Source organism: Acomys russatus, chromosome 6, assembly GCF_903995435.1.
Source record: "Acomys russatus chromosome 6, mAcoRus1.1, whole genome shotgun sequence".
In the NCBI taxonomy this organism is placed as follows: Eukaryota; Metazoa; Chordata; class Mammalia; order Rodentia; family Muridae; genus Acomys; species Acomys russatus.
The window spans coordinates 46,644,166-46,663,480 of record NC_067142.1 but is presented as its reverse complement, the minus strand read 5'-3'; the positions used below and the strand labels follow the sequence as shown (position 1 = coordinate 46,663,480).

The 19,315-nt window shown below is 39.7% G+C and overlaps 1 protein-coding gene across 1 annotated transcript in view; it reads left to right on the top strand.

Annotated features, from left to right (window-relative positions):
• The window catches only part of Pla2g4a (phospholipase A2 group IVA), a 140,396-nt gene that overhangs the window by 109,836 nt on the left and 11,245 nt on the right, over positions 1-19,315 (top strand). The window contains exons 14-16 of the mRNA XM_051147540.1: positions 3,558-3,800; positions 9,616-9,800; positions 18,576-18,771. Coding sequence (XP_051003497.1) covers positions 3,558-3,800; positions 9,616-9,800; positions 18,576-18,771 — 624 coding nt within the window. The remainder of the gene's footprint in view (positions 1-3,557; positions 3,801-9,615; positions 9,801-18,575; positions 18,772-19,315) is intronic.

Here is a 19,315-nt window from a genome sequence, read left to right as displayed (position 1 = left end):
TAGAAAAATAGAGACTGTATATGTTGGTGACAATTTTCCAATAGGGTGTTTCATAACATTGAGCCCAATAGTTCAAAAACAAACAAACAAGAACAAACCAAATGGTTAAAAATGATAAATATTGATAACTGGTAGAATCTACCATTTGGATATGACTGTCTAGAATTTAGAAAGCAGAAGTGTTTTGTCTAAAGCAGTGAATTCTCCCAGGCATGGTGTAGTATAGGGAAAGGTTGTTCTCTGCCTTCTCCAATTATCACTAAAAGTAAGATGCTGTTATTTCTTCATGAGTTTATGACAGAGAGCAGTTGCCTCACCACAGGATGTAGCTGCACATGGCCGTGGCAGGGAGAGGAGTGGGCTGTGCCTTGTGAACACACACACACACACACACACACAAACACACACACACACACACACACACACACACACACACACACACACAAATAAAACTCAAAATGAACCTCATTCCCTGGCATTGGAGCTTTTCAGGACAGCAGAGCTGAGCTGAGTCTCAGCACTGGGTTGCTTATTGCCTAGCAGCCCTGCTTAGTAGCTGAGGCCCTGGAAAGACCTCAGTCTGCAAGAAACCAGTCTTAGTTCCAAAGGGTTCAATTGGAAGTTCAAATTTTACATCTTGTTAGTTGTTCAGACTTGCATTTTTAATTTGTTTTTAATGAAGGAAACAAGCTAGTACAAAGGGTCCACGTGCTGTATGTCTAGCACTTTGAGAATAATTAGCTAAGACTGAGGTAGATATGGCTGGTCCCTTCTGAGTAAATCACTATAAGTGACCAGAGCATTTTGTCACTACTCACCACTAGCTAGTTTTTGAGGCTGAGAAGTTAAAGAACTTTGCATTTGCTGTTTTTGTCTTTGTTTTAGTTTTGTTTTTAACTTAGAGATTGACATTGTGACTTTTTTCTTTATTAGTTCTCACTGTTCTTTTAAAATAAATATTTTGAGACTCATTTTAGGTTCCATGAAAGATGGAACCTAAAATCATTTGGGTCAATCTCCTGCTCCCATCTCTCCCAGACAGCATCCCCCACTGTATGTTGCTCCATCAGAGTGATGCCCCTCTGTCACTACTCATGGCCTTCCATGGACACGTCATGGTCTCTCTGAGCCTCGGCACGTGCTACGTCACTCAGTTCCTGGGTGTTATGCTCTCTATGGGGGATGCTGGGGAGACAAAACTAGCCTTCCAGTGTCACATGGAGTAGTCTCACAGCTCTCAAAATCATCTCTACCAAACCATCCCTCTTTCACCTGGGAAAACTAATTCCTTTGCTCTCTCCATAGTTTTGCCTTCTCTGGAATGGTGTATAGTTGGAAGGATGCTGGCTGCATCCATTTTGCATCCATTTCTTTCATGCTGTAATAAGTCCTTAAGCTACCTCCATGTCTATTTATGGCTTCATGTATGTTTAATACATATTTATTGGAAATTATAGACATTGAATGTAGATACTCAACTCTCAAAACACACACACAAGAGAGTTGGCTCAGCAGTTAACAGCCCTAGCTGTTCTGCCAGAGGACTCTGGGCTGCTGTGGCAGTTTACAACCTTCTGAGTCCAGTTCCAAAGGATCTGACGGCCTCTTCTGGCCTTCTCAAGCGATACATGTACACTGTGCACAGGTGTATGTACAGGCAAAACATAATACAAATAAATCTTTTAAAAATTAAAAACACAAACAAACAACCCACCGTATGATCACAGTCTATCCGGTCTCATCCTGATACCCTTCTTCCCTTTCCCCTTCTGTCAGAGGTCTAGGGGAGGTGAATAGGGTGGAAGAGGTGAGTGGGGGTGGGGCAGCAGAAAGTGCAGATACAAGTGAGGGGATAATAATCGAGATGTAATCCCAATAAAAAAAAAGGTATGGCTGCATTTTAAGACTGTAGAATGGTAAGATACAGCAGGGACAAATATGTGGATTTAAAACTTCCCTTTAGGAAATGATAGGTCTGTCTGTGTTCTGTCACTACTGTTAACCATATGAGGGGGAAAATGAGACTTTCTTGGAACATGTGTGAATGGTTAAGAGTGAAAATAGAATGTGTTGTAAAAAGAACTCAATACACAGAGTTTTATATGAGAGTCTGGATAGTTTTTCATAGAGTTCCCAGAAGCCAGAGCAGAAAGGCTTTCAGCAGTAATCTTTGACTTTGATTCGTGTGGATAATACTAATGGGATTATACTGCACTTTTCATTGTATGACTTTCTGTTCCTACCTGGAGTATAAGGCTGGCCACTTCTCTGGGCACTTCATACTGAGATCCAGCTCACATTAATACTCATAACAATCAAACGACATTTCTTTTTTTAAGTAAAAAAATTTTTAAAGATTTATTTATTATGTGTACAATGTTTGCCTGCATGTGTGCCTGCCCACCAGAAGAGGGCACCAGATCTCATTATAGATGGTTGTGAGCCACCATGTGGTTGCTGGGCATTGAACTCAGGACCTTTGGAAGAGAAGCCGGTGTTCTTAAGCTCTGAGCCATCTCCCCAGCCCCTTACGATATTTCTTAATGAGAAAACGAAGGCTGGGAAGGAATTCATGGCTATCAAAAACTGGAGATGGTTGGAATGCAGGGATGAGCACTTCCCTGGAGTTAATGGACATAGGTTTTAGAGGGGAAAGTCATTTGTGATTGTTTCTTTGGGCCACTAGTGAATTTTAAGAACACTTTATATCATTTGTTTAAATTACAGAGTTTTAAATCCCCAGGCTTTATAAGCAAGGATGACATAACAGGTCATCTGATCAGTGCATGAGTGTTTATTTATCAGCAGTCATATGGTGGGTCTTTCTCCTGCCTTGCCTAACTTTTTGTAATCCTTGGATGTTTATTAAGCAGGATATGGACTCTTAGGAAAAGTTAGGAAACATAGACAGTAGTATTAAGTAATATAGGTATCCGTGTGTGTGTGTGTGTATGTGTGTGTGTATGTGTGTGTGTGTATATGTGTGTGTGTCTGTGTGTGTGTGTCTGTGTGTGTGTGTATGGGTGTGTGTGTGTGTCTGTGTGTGTGTGTGTATGTGTGTGTGTATCTGTGTATGTGTCTGTGTGTGTGTATATGGGTGTGTGTCTGTGTCTGTGTGTTTGTGTGTGTGTATGGGTGTGTGTCTGTGTGTGTGTCTGTGTATGGGTGTGTCTGTGTGTGTGTGTGTCTGTGTGTTTGTGTGTGTGTGTCTGTGTGTGTGTCTGTGTCTGTGTATGTGTGTGTCTGTGTGTATGGGTGTGTGTGTTGGATGGAGGAGAGCTAAGGAGAAAACTAAATGTTTATATGAAAAATCTAAATAGATCAAGGGGTGTCAGTGACGAATACAGGCTGACATTGTGTGTAAGTCAAGGTAATTATGAACACTTGAAATCAAAAGCAATTGGGCACTTGGTTTTTTATGCAAGTAAATATATTGGGTCAAAGCCATAGTACTTCAGTTTTAAATTTGATGATTAACCATATAAAGTTAATAACCACAAACTCCTCTACATTTTGTCATGTGTGTGTTTGGCACATACTGTGTTCCTTCCCTTCAGGCACGGAGAATGAAGATGCTGAAAGGGAATACCAAAACGACAACCAAGCAAGTTGGGTCCATCGCATGCTAATGGCCTTGGTGAGTGACTCAGCTCTATTCAATACCCGAGAAGGACGCGCAGGAAAGGTGCATAACTTCATGTTGGGCTTGAATCTCAACACATCCTATCCACTGTCTCCTCTGAGAGACCTCAGCCCCCAGGATTCCTTTGATGATGATGAACTCGATGCAGCTGTGGCAGGTATGTGCCAAAATGTAAGCCGTGTAAGCTAATTCAGGACATCTTTATTCTTTCCCGGGGAGAAACATTTTAATTCTTATTAACATTTAATTAGTTTCAATTTTAAGAACACTGACTTGTAGGAGACATTATTCTTAATTTTTTTTTTTTTTTTTGAAGAAAAATACATTGGATAGGAAACAGCCTAGTCATGCTAGTATAGAAAATATTCTTTGAAATACTGAAAGAACGCCCCCACCCCGTCACTTTTTTTATTGGTTAGGGTTGTCTTTCAGGCAACCGGAAACTTCTACCATGATTATTCCATTGAACGTAAAGTAGGGAAATAGGTGTTTACAGAATTGTTCCAAGCAATCGCCAGGCTTCCAGGAGTGACTCCACAAACACCAGAATCATTCCCCAAACGCCTCCACAATCGTGCCTGGCAGCAGACAGAAAAAACACAGCCATGTCTCATTTCCTCCTTCATATCCCGTGGGCGGGCCTCTTTGGAAAAGACCAGGCCTCCACAGATGGAGCTTTGAAGATGTGATGAAAGCGCAGTAGGCCTGGCGCCCCCTCGTGGTGAAGGGGAGTATGCAGCACAGGGATTGGAGTGGACCAGTCTGCATTGTCCTTGGGGGACAAGGAAATGGTCGCTCCAGTTTTCAAACAAGATTAGGAAGCTTTCTCGAGTTGCTTGGTGCGAATCTAGTCACTTTCAGACCTGTCGCTTAACCAAACCCCCCAAAATAGTAATCTTTATTCTCCAGTACGATGTGATTTACAGATTAAAGGTTATATATGCGTTGGTGATAAGTAATATGTAATACATCTCTGTGTGTGTGTGTGTTGATCATAAATTTTCTTTTCAACCACACCATCATTTTTCATTAGTTGTCCAAATACTGTCCTAGAATCATTGCCAAGATGATGTAAAACTTTAAAGTGGATATTTGAAACAACAACGCCCCCCCCCCCCCAATGTTCCTATTGCCTTTTGTTCATTGTCTCTACAAAATAGTTTGAAATTGTTATAGGTTTCAGATTTCCTTTTACTTTAAGGGGAACAAACATTGCATTTTTTTTTTGTGTGTGTGTGTGTGTGCATGGCCCTAAACTTTGGCATGAATTACAATTACCCATTTATAAGTCCCAAATCCTTTCGTAGTAGCCGTAATAAAGTTTCTACTTGTGATAAAGTAAATTTTACCTGAACTAAAAAGGCACTAAAACATCCAGTTTGTGTCATTGTTTTTCTTGTTTTGTTTTGTGGCACATGGCTGTCCTCCTTGTGGCAAATGGGTGTTTCTTTAGCAACCTGTACTTTATGATGGCTGCTCATGGGCTGAAGCAAACTATCTTCAGAGGGTTAAGATCTATAAAGAACCTTCAGCTACTTAACTTTCTAGATGAAGAGTATCAAAGAAAACAACTCCATTATCTTTGTTCCAAATTGCTCAGCAAATCTGGGCTTGGGCCACAGCTCTCTGGGTCTGGCTTCTAAGTCGTCCCCGGCATTGCACACCATCCCCGGTGGTTTTATTAGTCATTGCCTTGCTGATGTAAGAGTGGACGTTTTCTTGTTGTATGCTTTGTTTCATCTCTTTTTCATTATCATTTTGCTAACACAGTTCCCCTGGGGTTTTGGGTAGCACGCATCCTAGGCAATTTGCGCCACACTTTAAGAACTTCCTGGCAGTTTTGTAGAATTGAATATGCTTTTATTTGTCAGTGTTAGGACTGCATGACCAAGTAGTACAGAATTGCCAGTTAAAATTTTAATATTAAACAATACATTTATGTGTATACAAGCATCACAAAAACCTTTGAGGCATATTGAGACTAAGCTGTCATTTGTTGCTTATGTGACATGCAAGTTAAAGGTGGCCATTCTGATTTTTATTAGCCAAACGTGGTGACCTTGGGAATTATGCCTTTTTACTGATCACCTGTCCTCACAGTTGTTCATAGTCTTCATCCGGCTTTTTGCATTCACTCCTTTCTGTATGTATACAGTTTAGAAGCACCTGTAATGGACTGGGTTCTAAAGTTCACCAGGTAACCTGTTAGCTATAGCCGTTGCCTTTCATGGTGCCTAAACATACTTAAAGGCCTTTCCTCCAAGAGCCGATTCATGGAAGGCTTTCTACATGTTGGTCATATTAACACTAATAGGAAAGAGAAAACCAGCCATCCTGATCCTGAGGGAGCTGTAGGTCATGAGTGTGGCCAGGCTGGGGTTTCCCCTTGCCGTGAGGTTTGGAGGAAATCCACTGTGCGTATCACCTTGTCTTATTCCTTTCCACTGGGGAAAAAAAACTTACTAGCAACTAAAAATATAAGAACCACACAAGGAACTATATGCTGTTCAGCCTAAGATGTATACCATATGAAATAAAATTTTTTGTTTTTGAGATTTTAATTTTTTATTATTTAGTTATGTGTATGTATTTGTGTCTGTTTGTGTGTCCAAGGAGGTGAGAGAGGTGTGGGCTCCTGGAAGCTGGAGTTCCTGTTGCGAACTGCATAATGTGGGTGCTGGGAATTAAACTTGGGTCCTTTGCAAGAACAATTTGTGCTCTTCACCGCTAAGCAATTTCTCCAGCTCCAGTTTTTGGAGATGCTTTTGGCATGTTCTAATCTAAAGTTGTTTCTTCTTAATGGTTTTCAGGAAAAAAATTTATCCTTACATCTCAGTAAACATTACATTAAAATTGTTTTTTTTTAAATGTATTTCATGTTTACTGGGTTGAGATATATATAGAGAGAAATGTTCCATTCGGTTCTATAAATACATTCAAATGTATTGCTTAGATATCACCATTGCTAAACATAATTGTCATTAGTTTGAATTCACTGAGTTGGTTAATACCCTTCCAGGTGGGGGTTTTACAAAGAAATAACCTAACTTCTTCTAGTTTGATCACACATTTTCAAAACATCCTAAGTTTAATGTTTAAGTTAAAAGGTTTATCACAGAGTATGGTCCTTCTAGTTCAAAAGATTTTTATTAAAATTCCTGTTTATAGCTCAGTGAGTAAAAGTGCTTATTGTCTTGTCTGACAACCCAAATTAAACCCTCAGGCCCCACCTGACAGAAAGAACCAACTCCTTCACATTGTCCTTGACATCCATACAGGGGCCATGGCTTATCCATGACCTTCTACCCCACATACAAAGAAGCAAGTAACCACAATAAAAGTAACACAAAACCTGAAACACTTTATGTATTGTACAACTGAAATGCCATAATCAAAATAACAATTAAGACTATTTCCCTTTTAATTGTATGCAAAAAAAGAAAACGTAAAGGCTTTTGTCCAATCTACATGTTAATGTTGTGAGAAGCTTATATTTTATTTTATGGCAGTAAAGCTCACACATATTAAAACTTGACTGTCTTAAAACAGTTTCTGAGTCTAAAATGAGAATGAGAAAAAGTACAGTATTTTGTACCTATGACTTCAGCTTTCAGGCATTTTGAAACAAGATACATTATAAAACAATAAAAATCTCCTTATTAGTTTACTGTAAAACAGTTAAATGCCTGTAGAAACAAATTTTGGAGGAGTTATTCATCAGCCCCGTGACTTCTTTCCTGTTTACTTCGTGTTTATAGTGTTTATGTGACACACAATATCTGGACTAAGAAGTCGACATGAGTTAATTCAGGCCAGAGTTAAAAAACACAGATACCCAAATATTTGTGTGTTGTAAATTGAATCTATGTGCTGGATTCATCAGATACAACTTAACTCTTTAAGGTAGCAGTTCCCAACTTGTGGGCTGCAATCCCTTTGGGGTTTGAACAAGCCTTTCACTGGGGTCACATATAAGATATTTATATTAAGACTCATAATAGCAGCAAAATTACAGTTATGAAGTAGCAACAAAATAATTTTGTGGTTGGGGGACGGAGTCACAACATGAAGAACTGTATTAAAGGGTCGCAGCTTTAGGAAAGCTGACACCCGCTGCTTTAAGAAACCATTATAGACCTATATAAAACAGTGCTGTTTCTATATCTGTCAAAGAAGCACATTAATTCACGCACAGGCTTGGGAAATTTGTGTGCTTTCAATCACAGAAGGATATTGGCCCATTGTAGCATGAAACAGACTTTCTGTATATTAGTAGTCACATGATAAATTGGTCCTAAAAGTACAAACATTGGTGTACTTTAAAAACCTGACCCACCCCCCACTGAGTTTTAAGTTACTCTGAGGGCTCAAATACTTACTTTCAAAGCTAACTGACATCTGTAGCCAAAACCAGACATTTTATTAGTTGAGTATCTTGACCAGCTAGTTGTCATAATCCATAGTTTGTTATAAAATAAAAATGAGTGGTAGCTATTGGAAAGCCTTATTGTGGCCTGTCACACAAACTGCTGTTGCGCCCAGGCATGGCAAGGAGAATAGGAACATGCTTTCTGCTTGGCTGTTACTGTAAGCCCTGACTTTCTGAAATCTCTTTGATCATGGGAGTCTTGGTTTTTGTATGGGACAACTGTTCATGTTTCACAAACTCATGCCAATGGCAACACAATACTCACTACTACTTAATGTCAGTTTAACTGGAGCCAGGACAGTGGCTCTGAGTCCCGTGCGGGTTTGGAACTCATCCATATCACGGTCATCTCCTCAAAGGCAATGTTGGGCTTAAGAAAGGGAGGCAGCTAATTTTCTGATCTGTTTTACTGAATCTCTTAGCCAGAATTAAAAGAGAACACACTGGGTTTGCAAAGCCAAACTATGAACTCTTGTGTCGTATGTTAGTGGGAAAAAATCCCTCCATTAAATTCTATCATAAAAATGTTTAATGTTACATTTAATCATGATCACATGCTATTGGCTGTAATGGAGCTTGAAGGTATCGATAAACCACCTCTATGCATTATAGTGGCTGCCTCTTAAGCTATCCATTTGAAGTGCTTTCCGTGTTTTTGATTGCTTGCATGGTCCCTCCTTAGCCTTGTTTTTACTTCTATGTTGTCAGTTCTTTAAGACAAGGATTCTGAAATTCTTAGATAGACAATACAGAAATAATGGTTGGATAGATTGGTATCATTATTCTTGTTTCAGGTCAAGGATGCCTTCTCAGAAATGTCTCCCTTGACCATGGCACAGATAGATGCTCACTCCTTGCCATATGTCTTCTTTTACTTCCGCCATGGCAGCCCTCACTGCACTGTGTCATCAGTGCATTTACTGGTGTGGCAGTAGACTCATAGTATGTATTGCAGTCCACATGGCTTGTTCAGTACCCAGAATTGTGCCTGAATGGGACTCATGCTTATGGAGTTTGTCCTCTGGACTTTTATCTTGGATGCTTATCTCTCAGTATAACGTGCACAGCAGTCCAGAGAGAGGCAGATGGATCTGTTCAGACTCTACCTCTTCTCAGTTGTTTTATTTTACAGATGGCTTTTAGTTTGCATCACCCTCCATGGGCATATGTCCTTTCCTTTTCCTCTCAGCTACAGAAAGCAAACAAGATGATCACTGAAGAAGTGTTTTCAAACCAGTAAAGATACTGTAATTGGAGACAATACTGCTAAAGACAACATGGCTAGCATTAATACCATGGACTGAGCTAAGTTCTTGCCTTAGCATCTTATTTGGTAATTGCTTGTATCCTGATGGTACAGATGAAGAAACTAAGACTTAAAGCTATCAATTTACCTACAATTGTTAGAGTTAAACCTGTAACTGATGCTAGCAAAGTTGGCGGGCCTAACCACCTGGATTTCTGTCTCTCCAACTTATCATAAATATGTCTAAACTAGTGTCAAATGACCATTTAATTCTTCTCTTGCCTTTCATCTTTAAAGATCCAGATGAATTTGAACGAATATATGAACCACTGGATGTCAAAAGTAAAAAGATTCATGTTGTAGACAGTGGCCTCACTTTCAACCTGCCATATCCCTTGATTCTACGACCTCAGAGAGGGGTGGATCTCATCATCTCCTTTGATTTTTCTGCAAGGCCAAGTGACACAAGCCCTCCTTTCAAGGTAAGGAAACTTTGCTAAGAAGAATAGAAACATGACCAAGGATGGGTGCAGCCCACAGTGTGCTGGACCACCTATATCAATTAATAATTAAAACAGTGCCCATATGCTAATCTGATCTGGACAGTCACTCAATCAATAGTCCCTTCTTTGGTGACTCTAGGCTGTGTCAAATTGACAAGTTCAAGCAAACTGTGTCAAGCACTAAGACATCGTAGGATGAAGGGTGATATATTGATAAATCCTTATTATCTGTAAAATTTCACATGGTCAAAATACATTAATATTCAGTCCCTTTTGAGGCTGTTAGTAGTACTAAGACAAGAAACAAGTTGGTGAGATAATATAAAATTACATGCATTGTGGAAGATCAGTATTCAAATGTGTTGGTGCTTTGTGGAACCAGTGAACAGAGAAATGAGTGAATGGTATGAAAACCACACAGAAACAGCAGTGAGGGCATTGGAAAGATTAGAGTAGAGTGTTCTGATTGTGACAGCCTCTTAGGAGGGCTCTAGGGAAAAGTTTTAAGATTGGCGAGTAGGAAAAGGAGACTTGGTGGAGGATTTCCAGCAGATAAATGAAATCATGAAATTGGAATCTTAGGATGATTAACCTGAGTTGGTTGATGGAAGGCAAAAGGTTAAGATGATGACTTACTGTAACCCCAGCATAGGATAATAAAATCTTGTACTATGAAGCCGCAGCCAGAACCTGGTGACCTGTGAGGAGCAAAGAGGAGGTAGATTCCAGTGATGACTCCAAGGAGGCGATTGCAATGGTGGAAGACGTTGTAGTATTCATTTAACCAATGGGAGTGGAAAATGTCAAAGCCATCATTTGATATGAGTCAGAGCTTTAATACTGAAAGAAATGATACCTACTTCTGAGGAGTTTTAGGATACTACTTTGTAACACAAATAAGAGGCATTATATTTTTCAAGAGTTTTAAAATTTTTTCATTTTTATGAGGAAGAAAACACATACCTAGAAGACATATGAAAATGGAATATATACCAACCACTTCTATATAAAAGATGCTGGTGTCTTGATGGTTTTTTCCTCTTCCACTATCTCTTTGAAAAGGTGTGTGTGTGTGTGTGTGTTAGCATGTGTATTATATGTATGTGGTGCACTAATGTGAGTGTGCAGTGCACACACACCCTTATGCACGTGTGAAGGCTGGAGCAGGATGAGAGGGATCCCTCTCTGCCTTATTCCTTTGAGACAGAGCCTCCACCTGAACCAGAAGCTCACAGTTTGCTAGGCTCATTGATGGGTTCGCTCTCAGGTTCTACCTGTCTCCATTCCCTGTGCATTTACAACCATGCCTGGATTTTTACCTGGGTGCTGGAGAGTAAAATCAGGTCCTCATGCTTGCAAACTAAGTGCTTTTCATCAGGGAGCCATCTCCCCAGCAACCAATTTCTATTAAAAAAAATATGTGTGTGTGTGTGTGTGTGTGTGTGTGTTTGTGTGTGTGTGTGTGTGTGTACATATTGTGTGTTTGTGTGTAGAAGTCAGAGGATAACTTGCAGGAGATAGTTCTCCTTTCTTCATGTAGGTCCCTAGACTCTACTCAGGCCATTAGACCTTTATCTACTGAGCCATCTTACTGTTCTGCTTTTCTGTTTCTTAGACTAAAATACAGATGTCATTTTTCATTAAAGAGTAGAGTATAAATGCATGTGAGAAATTACGCCATTGATTGGGCATGTGCCTCAGTTGGTGGAGTGTTTGCCTGCCATGCATAAAGCTCTGGATTCAATGACAAGCACCTCATAATATCTGGGGTAGAGGTATCCACGTGATCCCAGCATTTGGGAATGGGTGCAGGGGTATGGAAGTTTAGATCATAGTACATGAGTTCAGACCAGCATAGGTAACATGAACCCTATTTTAAAAAGAAAAGGAAAGAAAAAGAAAGGAAAGCAAATAGCCATTGACTTCCTTTATTATTTATTAATACGAGTAGCATTTCCTAAGTTTAGTTAAATTTCAGATTTTATTAGGATGCTATACAGTGGTGAATATCCTGGCTTTTGATAAAGGAAATCACAGCTGTATTATCTATGAATTCAAAGTTAACACTATCAGTATAAGGGATGCTGGTTTATTTAGAGCAGATAGGACACACTATTTTTTTTTAAAGCTAGTATAAAGAATCTCATGATCCTAAACATTATTCCTATTAATTTCTCCAAGAAAAGCAGCCCTGCATTACATTTTTATCAAGTTTCACTTTTATTACTCATTTAATAATGTAGATGTAGACAGTGTCTGTTTGCTTCACCATTAAGGCCTACCCAACAGTAATTCTCACTACACTTGTCTCAATGGCCAGAAGAATCATAAGTAAACAGACTCTTGAGTTTATGAGGAAGGAGCTTTGGTTTCATCGAGGAGCAAAAAAGCTGTGATACAGCAGAACTCAGGGTCTACTCCTGGTGTATTTTCCATTATTTGACTAAATCTTGTGAAAACAATATTTAAGCCATTTTGTCATAACTTGTACCGTGTGATATCACATACCATATATTGCACATGGGTTTGGCTAACTCGTTGAGTGCTCTTATGAATGATCTGTGACCAGGGGCCAGCCAGACCAATGGGTCCACTCTGTAAAAGAAAAGGAGAAACAGGGAGGCAAAAAAGGGTGGCAAAGGAAGGAAATGCCAAGGGAAGAGTGAAGGGGTAGTGGTAACGTGCCTTTGCTAAGTTCATCTGTGTATTGGTCATTTAGGGCTGGTGACTCACAAATAAAACAAACTAATCTGTGCTTTTCCACATTAGTCTCATTTATTTGCTGGTAATGGGTGTGGCTCTCGGTGTAAAACTACCCTGCACGCGATTCACATTTTAACTTGGGTCACATCCCGGCCTAGACGAGATGATTCTGTGCACATTCTCCTCCCACGCCTAGTGAGGGAAAATACCCACCCAAGCCAGTCCAAGTGACAGATCCATAGACAGCAATACACCAAGGCTAATGAAGCAACCTACAGAGACACATCAGTCAGGGTAAGGCTTGTGAACGCCGGTCCAGCATGCCTGAGGGGGACTCTGCCCAGCACTGAGTGCAGGCAGTACCTGCGAGGCTTACTTCTCATGTTACTTTCTCAGAGTTGTTATTAAAAAGTGACATCATATATATGGCTTAATATTACAGTGAAGTATTGGACCTCAGTTCTGGGGGCCAGCAGTTGAGCAGGATTATAAGAACCCCGTGCTTGCTATTAAGATTTGTGGTAGAGCTCTGGTTCTGTGGTAGAACTCACTTTGTGGGCTCTGGTGGGTCTATACATTGCTTGCAGTCTGGTTGGGTCACTATGGTCTCTACATCAGTTTTTTTTCTTGGCCTTCTTATTTAAGAGTTTCTTCGTCTCTTATTAGCAAAATTGTCATTGTATTTAGCCCCTACCCCATAATCAAGGCTGATCACAACTCAGGAGCCTTAATTATACTGTGAAGAGCATTCTTCTGAGCCAGTGGGATGACTCGGATAAAAGCGCTGGATGCATGAACTGACAACTTCAGTTGCATCCCAAGATCTGAGAGTGGAAGGAGAAAAACGAGTCCAGAAAATTGTCTATTGACCCATTGACACACACACACTAATGATGATGGTGGTGGTGGTGGTGGTGGTGGTGATGATGATGATGGTGATGATGATATAATTTTTTGAAGAATCCATTTAATTAATAAGGTTACATCCACAGTAGATGGGTCGCTAGAGTATGGGTTTATCCTGTTGGGGTTACCATTCAATCTACCATGCCCATTTTAGTCACCGAGGGTCAGTTGTGATGAGCACAGATAGCCAATATTGATCTCCCCAGAGATGTTTATGCAAGTATATACCCAACTCTTATATTGAGTGCTAACTGCTCCAAGTGTTATGTAAGCTTTGTATCTTCCTATGGCTCTATAAGGCTCTTGAAGACTAGCAATGAGTTCCCTATTAGAAGAGATGGTAACCACAAGGACAAAGAGTGAATTCTAAGTGTTAGCTCTGTCCATCTCATCTTATATTAGTTCCTCAGATTTTTTAATCATTATATTGTTTTAAACATTACATTATTTACACACTATTAGGCCATCTATCTTTCCAATCTTAAAAATAGGTTTTAAATAATGAGAAAATTGTAGGGTATTAAAAAAATATGCTACGTTTGCATAGAGATGAAAATCTCATTTTCTATAGTGAAAAACCAATTTATTATCTTTATAATATGTCTTTATAGGGAGAAATATATATTGTACACCTAAATTAATTAATTGGCAAGCATATGCCTTTCTCACTGTGGTCTGGATATATTGTAAATATTTGTGTTTTCCGATGGTCTCAGGATAGCAATATGAAGGAGGCATTAGATCCCCAAGACGGTTGAAACCCACCGGTTGAAAACTGCTGTTAGCTTTCCTTCCTTTTCATTATGGTTTAGTACTAAAAAAGGAGCATAGGCATTTTTGAATACATCACTTTGAAAGACAGTCCTTAATTCTTTATGCTAAAGAAAGCTGTTTGTAGATAGTACTATGTAAACAGACAATACATCACACAGCAATGCTTGTAACATCTTGGGGCATCAAGGCGTTCACGTTTCCCTGCTGTTGTATTGCTGTGATTTGGGAATTAGACCTTTTTGCTCCCTAAAACGTTGTTTTTATTTTAACTCTTTCAAATTTGGAGCTTAACTCATAGTCTGTGTGAAAGGAGACATCAGGAAGGAGACGATTTTCCATCCAGTAATCACGGCTTTTGCAGTCACCAGTGTTTAATCTTTTCCACATCGGGATCGGAGCAGAAAAGGGAAAGTTTCCATCACTTCCTGATTCCAGTATAACTCTGCCCAGCTAAAAATAGCCAGACCTCTACCTCAACTGGTGGCCTTTCCCTCTTCCTCCACACAGCCACACATCGTTTGGTCATCCCCTGACTCAACGTTTGTAAACATTAGAAAGCTGCTTTTCCTTGCCCTCACGCAAGTGCCTTACTGTATGAGGTTTGGTCTGACTGTGATGGCGACTGAGCATGAATGAATAATCGCGGATGGCGCTGGACGTGGACTCACAGGAGGAGTCCGGCTGAATCGGGTGTGCGGGGGAGGAAAGACGAATGAGAAAAGTGTTCTCAAACCTCAAATGAGAAGTTTACATCTTTTAACTTTTTAGCAAAGCATAACTGTATCCAGCAAAACCTTTTCTGAAGCAACTACCGTTGTATCTATTAAATTCATTTTCTCTCTCAGATTTTATTTCTTTGTACATTTTGGGAGAATTGATTAGCTTGAAGTTCATGACTTCTTTTCTTTCTTTCTTTCTTTTTTTTTTTTTTTTAGTTTGCTAGGATATTTAGGATTTTTATTGCTTATTATTTTATGTTTTGAGAATATAATATAATTACATCATCTTCCTGTAGTAAGAATTCATGAAAAACACCAAAATGTTATGGGAATTGGTTTTTGCTTTAGTCCCAGGTATGGGATATGGGCCTGCTTCACATTGTCCGCAGCAGCTGACTAGGATTTGCCTCGAGCTCTAGCAAGGGTGTGGTTTTGCCAGCTGAAGAATGGTTCTGCAAGTGTCTGACATTTGGAATTCTGGGGACTCTTGAGAGGGTACATAAATGCTAGAGTCCGGAGAGGGGCTAAGGTGGCTGTTGCTCTTTCTTCCTCCTCCTTCTGCTGCTGCTGTTTCTGGTTGCTGTTGGTCAAGTGGTCCTGCGCAAAGAGAGGAAAAGAAATAGAATATCCTGACATCTAGGATCAGGCTTGCCCCAGGGAACTTGATGCCTTTAATCATCAGGAAGTAGTCTTAAAAAAAAAAAAAAAAAAAGACACACTTTTTCCTTTACCCTTCTTTCTCTCCTACCTAGTGTTGGGGGTTGGAAGGGTGGAATAAAGGTAGAAAAGCATAGAAGAGAGTAAGGAACCAACCAAGTAGTAAAATTCTGCCTACATTCTTCTTCCCTTTCCCCTCCAAACTCTCCCGTATGCCCCTCTTTGCTCTCTTCTGAGACTGAGGAGAAAGACCCAGGAGGCCTCAACACTACACAAAGAATTTGAGGAACTAAGGAATTATGAGAGCAGGAGAAATAGCCTTTCCTAAGGGAAGAGCACACCAAATGGTTACCCAATACCACACGGTGAACCCGGAAAACAGCATAGAAGCAACAGTATACGTACTGATCGGGTTGTATTTAGAAATAAATTTGTATATACAGATTCGCATGCAAAGTTCATGACTTTTATGAACTTTGAAGAACGGTGAAAATTCGATGGAAATGGAATGTTTTCTGATTAAAGTACTTGTATGCTGTCTACCTAACTTTTTTTGTATCTCACCTCTTCTCAGACACTCTGCGATAAGAGAATAGAAATTAATTTTATTTTGCAGAGGTAGAAAGTGCATTACTGGGAAATAGGAAAGAATTAGATAGAGATGAGATGTGCTCGGGAGTTGATTATTTCAGGGAGAGCATGCATGTTAGTCCCACGCTACCTAGTTATCGCGTAATCCCTACAGTGACTTTAGGGGTGTCAGTCATGTGGGACATTTTAGGTTCCTTCACACAAATAGTGCTTAGTGTCTAGGCAGATGGTCTTGTGTCTGGACCTGTTACACTGTGTAACCCAGATATATAGTCAGCCTCTGCCTCCCCCTCTCCCCAGCTGCTAAACTACTTTTTAATTATTTCTCTCATTGACTTAAATGCATCAGAATTTCTAGTGTAGATGCCCTCTTAAGCATAGGACATTGTGACAGGCTCAATAGTATTTATTGTGTGAATTAAAGAATAGGCTGAGGGAGTAGTCTAGGCTCACTGCCCTATCTCCTGGAAATGTGTAACTTTTCACACCATCTCTGACAGCTTTGAATAGGAAAGGTCACTGGATTGCTGTCTCTTACCTGGCTGTCTCTTACCCCTCTGGTCTAGATGCTGTAGTGATGAGTACCATTAGGCTATGTTCATTCACTGACTGTTTTGCCCTCAGCTCTGAGCCTATGACTTAGGTCAGCCAGTAATGATTATCATTGGCTTAATCAATATGACAAGAGTGCCTAAAAAAAAAAATTTAGTGGTTTGCTCAAAACTGTTTTCTCTTTAAACATCTCTCTAATTTGGTTCTTGCTTTTCTCCCTTTCTTTTCCTTTTGTTTTCTTCATTTTTTTTCCTTCTCTTTATTCCTATCTATAGATTGGATATTTGCACAGCACTTCCTGTGTGATAGATGTTAGTCTTAAGTAGATGCTAATTCATTTCATTCAGATTGCACTCCGTGTTTTATAGTTGAGGGTATTAAGTTCGGAACCATGGCCCAGGCTAAAGAACTGACATTTGGACACAGGCACTGGGCCCAATCTTTGGTTTTACATCGTGGTGCTCTATAACCACTTAATTATTCTGGCTCCTGAGACTGAATAGAAAAATAACAAGGTCTACAGTTTCCTGACAGCTTTCCACATTGATTCCCCAGCTTACAGTTAGTCCCATATTTTATTTATTATTTATTTACATATTGTATGTGGTGTGTGTGTGCGCGCGCACACATGTTCGTGTTGAGTGTATGCATATGAAAACGTGGTGAACATGTACATACCTGCACTTGTATGTGGAGGCCAGAGGTGGATGTTGATGTCCTCCACAGAAGCTCTTCTCCTTATTCTTTGAAGTGGGGTTTTTCACTGAACTCAGAGCTCATTGATGTGATGTGTAGAGACCTGAAATTCCATTTGCTTTTCATAAGTAGAAGCCAAAAAAAAAAAAAAAAAAAAAAAAGCCAATTTGGAGACATACAAATATGTATTCATAAAACTAATTAAAATTTAAAATATGCATATTTTATTATGAATGTTAAAAAGAAAACAAAATGTCCTTTAAAAACAATTTACTAGAAATACAAAATCCTATGAAATATGCTATGCTATCATACACAAGAAATTATAGAAACCATTAAGTAGGATACATCCAACTATTTTAAAAAATTCCCTGGCTATGGAAAGAAGCTTTGTCTTGAGAGGAGGAAGAGGAGGTGGAGGAGGAGGAGGAAGAAGGGCCGCCTCCACCAGGCCATGGTGGCTCACACCTTTAATCTCAACACTCAGGAGGCAGAGGCAGGTGGGATCTCTGAGTCTGAGGCCAGCCTGGTCTACAGAGTGAGTTCCAGGACAGCCAGGACTACACAGAGAAACCCCATCTCTAAAAATAAAATAAACCAGAACAACAATAACAGCAACAAAATAAAAAAAAAAAGAAAAAGAAAAGAAAGAAAATGCCCCCACATGCTTTCCTACAAGCCAGTCTTAATGGAGGCATCTTATCAATTGTGGTTCCCTCTTCTCAGATAACTCTAGCTTGTGTCATTTTGACAAAACAAGACAAACCAACCAAGATGCATAGTTTCCCATTCTTCGCTATGATCTCTCATCTCTCTTTAACCTCCCAATGCTTAAAACCCATGCATATAGTTGTAAATGTTTTGGACCCATTTATCTTTTTCTCTAGAAAATTCTTATTCAATTTAGTTGTGTAAATTTGTCACATGTCTGATGTTTAGCCTGCTTGTGCTGAGAATTGACAAAATGATACTGAGTTTGTTTAGAGAATAATTGTTACAGATATTAGAGATTTGTGGAGCCCTTGAAAACAGTGTTTTGCTTTTGTCTTTGCAACTGCTTGAAGATACCAACACCCAGTGAATATAGAATAGTGGACAGGCCAGCTGAACAAATGAAGACTGATAACTTCTAAATGCATCTTTCTCTTCCCCACAGGAACTTCTGCTTGCAGAGAAGTGGGCTAAAATGAACAAGCTCCCCTTTCCAAAGATTGATCCTTACGTGTTCGACCGGGAAGGACTGAAGGAGTGCTATGTTTTTAAACCCAAAAATCCTGATGTAGAGAAAGATTGCCCAACCATCATCCACTTCGTTCTGGCCAACATCAACTTCAGAAAGTACAAGGCTCCAGGTGTGTTTCAGTGAAACTGAAGTCTGGCTGGCCACATGACTGATGTTAAGCTGTCCTTCATTTATGCTGAGGTGGATTGTACTGAGGCTTTCCCATGAGCTGTGACTACACAGAGTGCTTCTCTTAGCATGACAACTAGTTGTGACCTGAGTGCCCCAGCACTTCCTTTATTTAAACCTGGAGATTTCGAGTTCCTTATAATAAAGAAACTGTAACGTGAATGACGAGCTCAGCAAAAATCCTAGGGCATTGAATCAGAGTCTTGGGTTTGATGGGCATCCGATTCATAATGGGCAGTAAATAATTTGACTTCACCTCTGTGAAGTAGCTCTTGTTTTTAAAATAAAGTCATGAAAAAGGCTCTGGGAATATTAATTGATCCCAAAACTAAGTGTAATACAACAATGTGGCATAGTTGACCATTTTGAGTTGCCACATTGCATTTTACAGCAAAGGGGAGTCTAGTTCAAGGAAAGTTAGTCGGTTTTACCATATCTGGAGGAGTTGGTGGACTTTCTGGTATCCTAAAAGATACTCATTAACA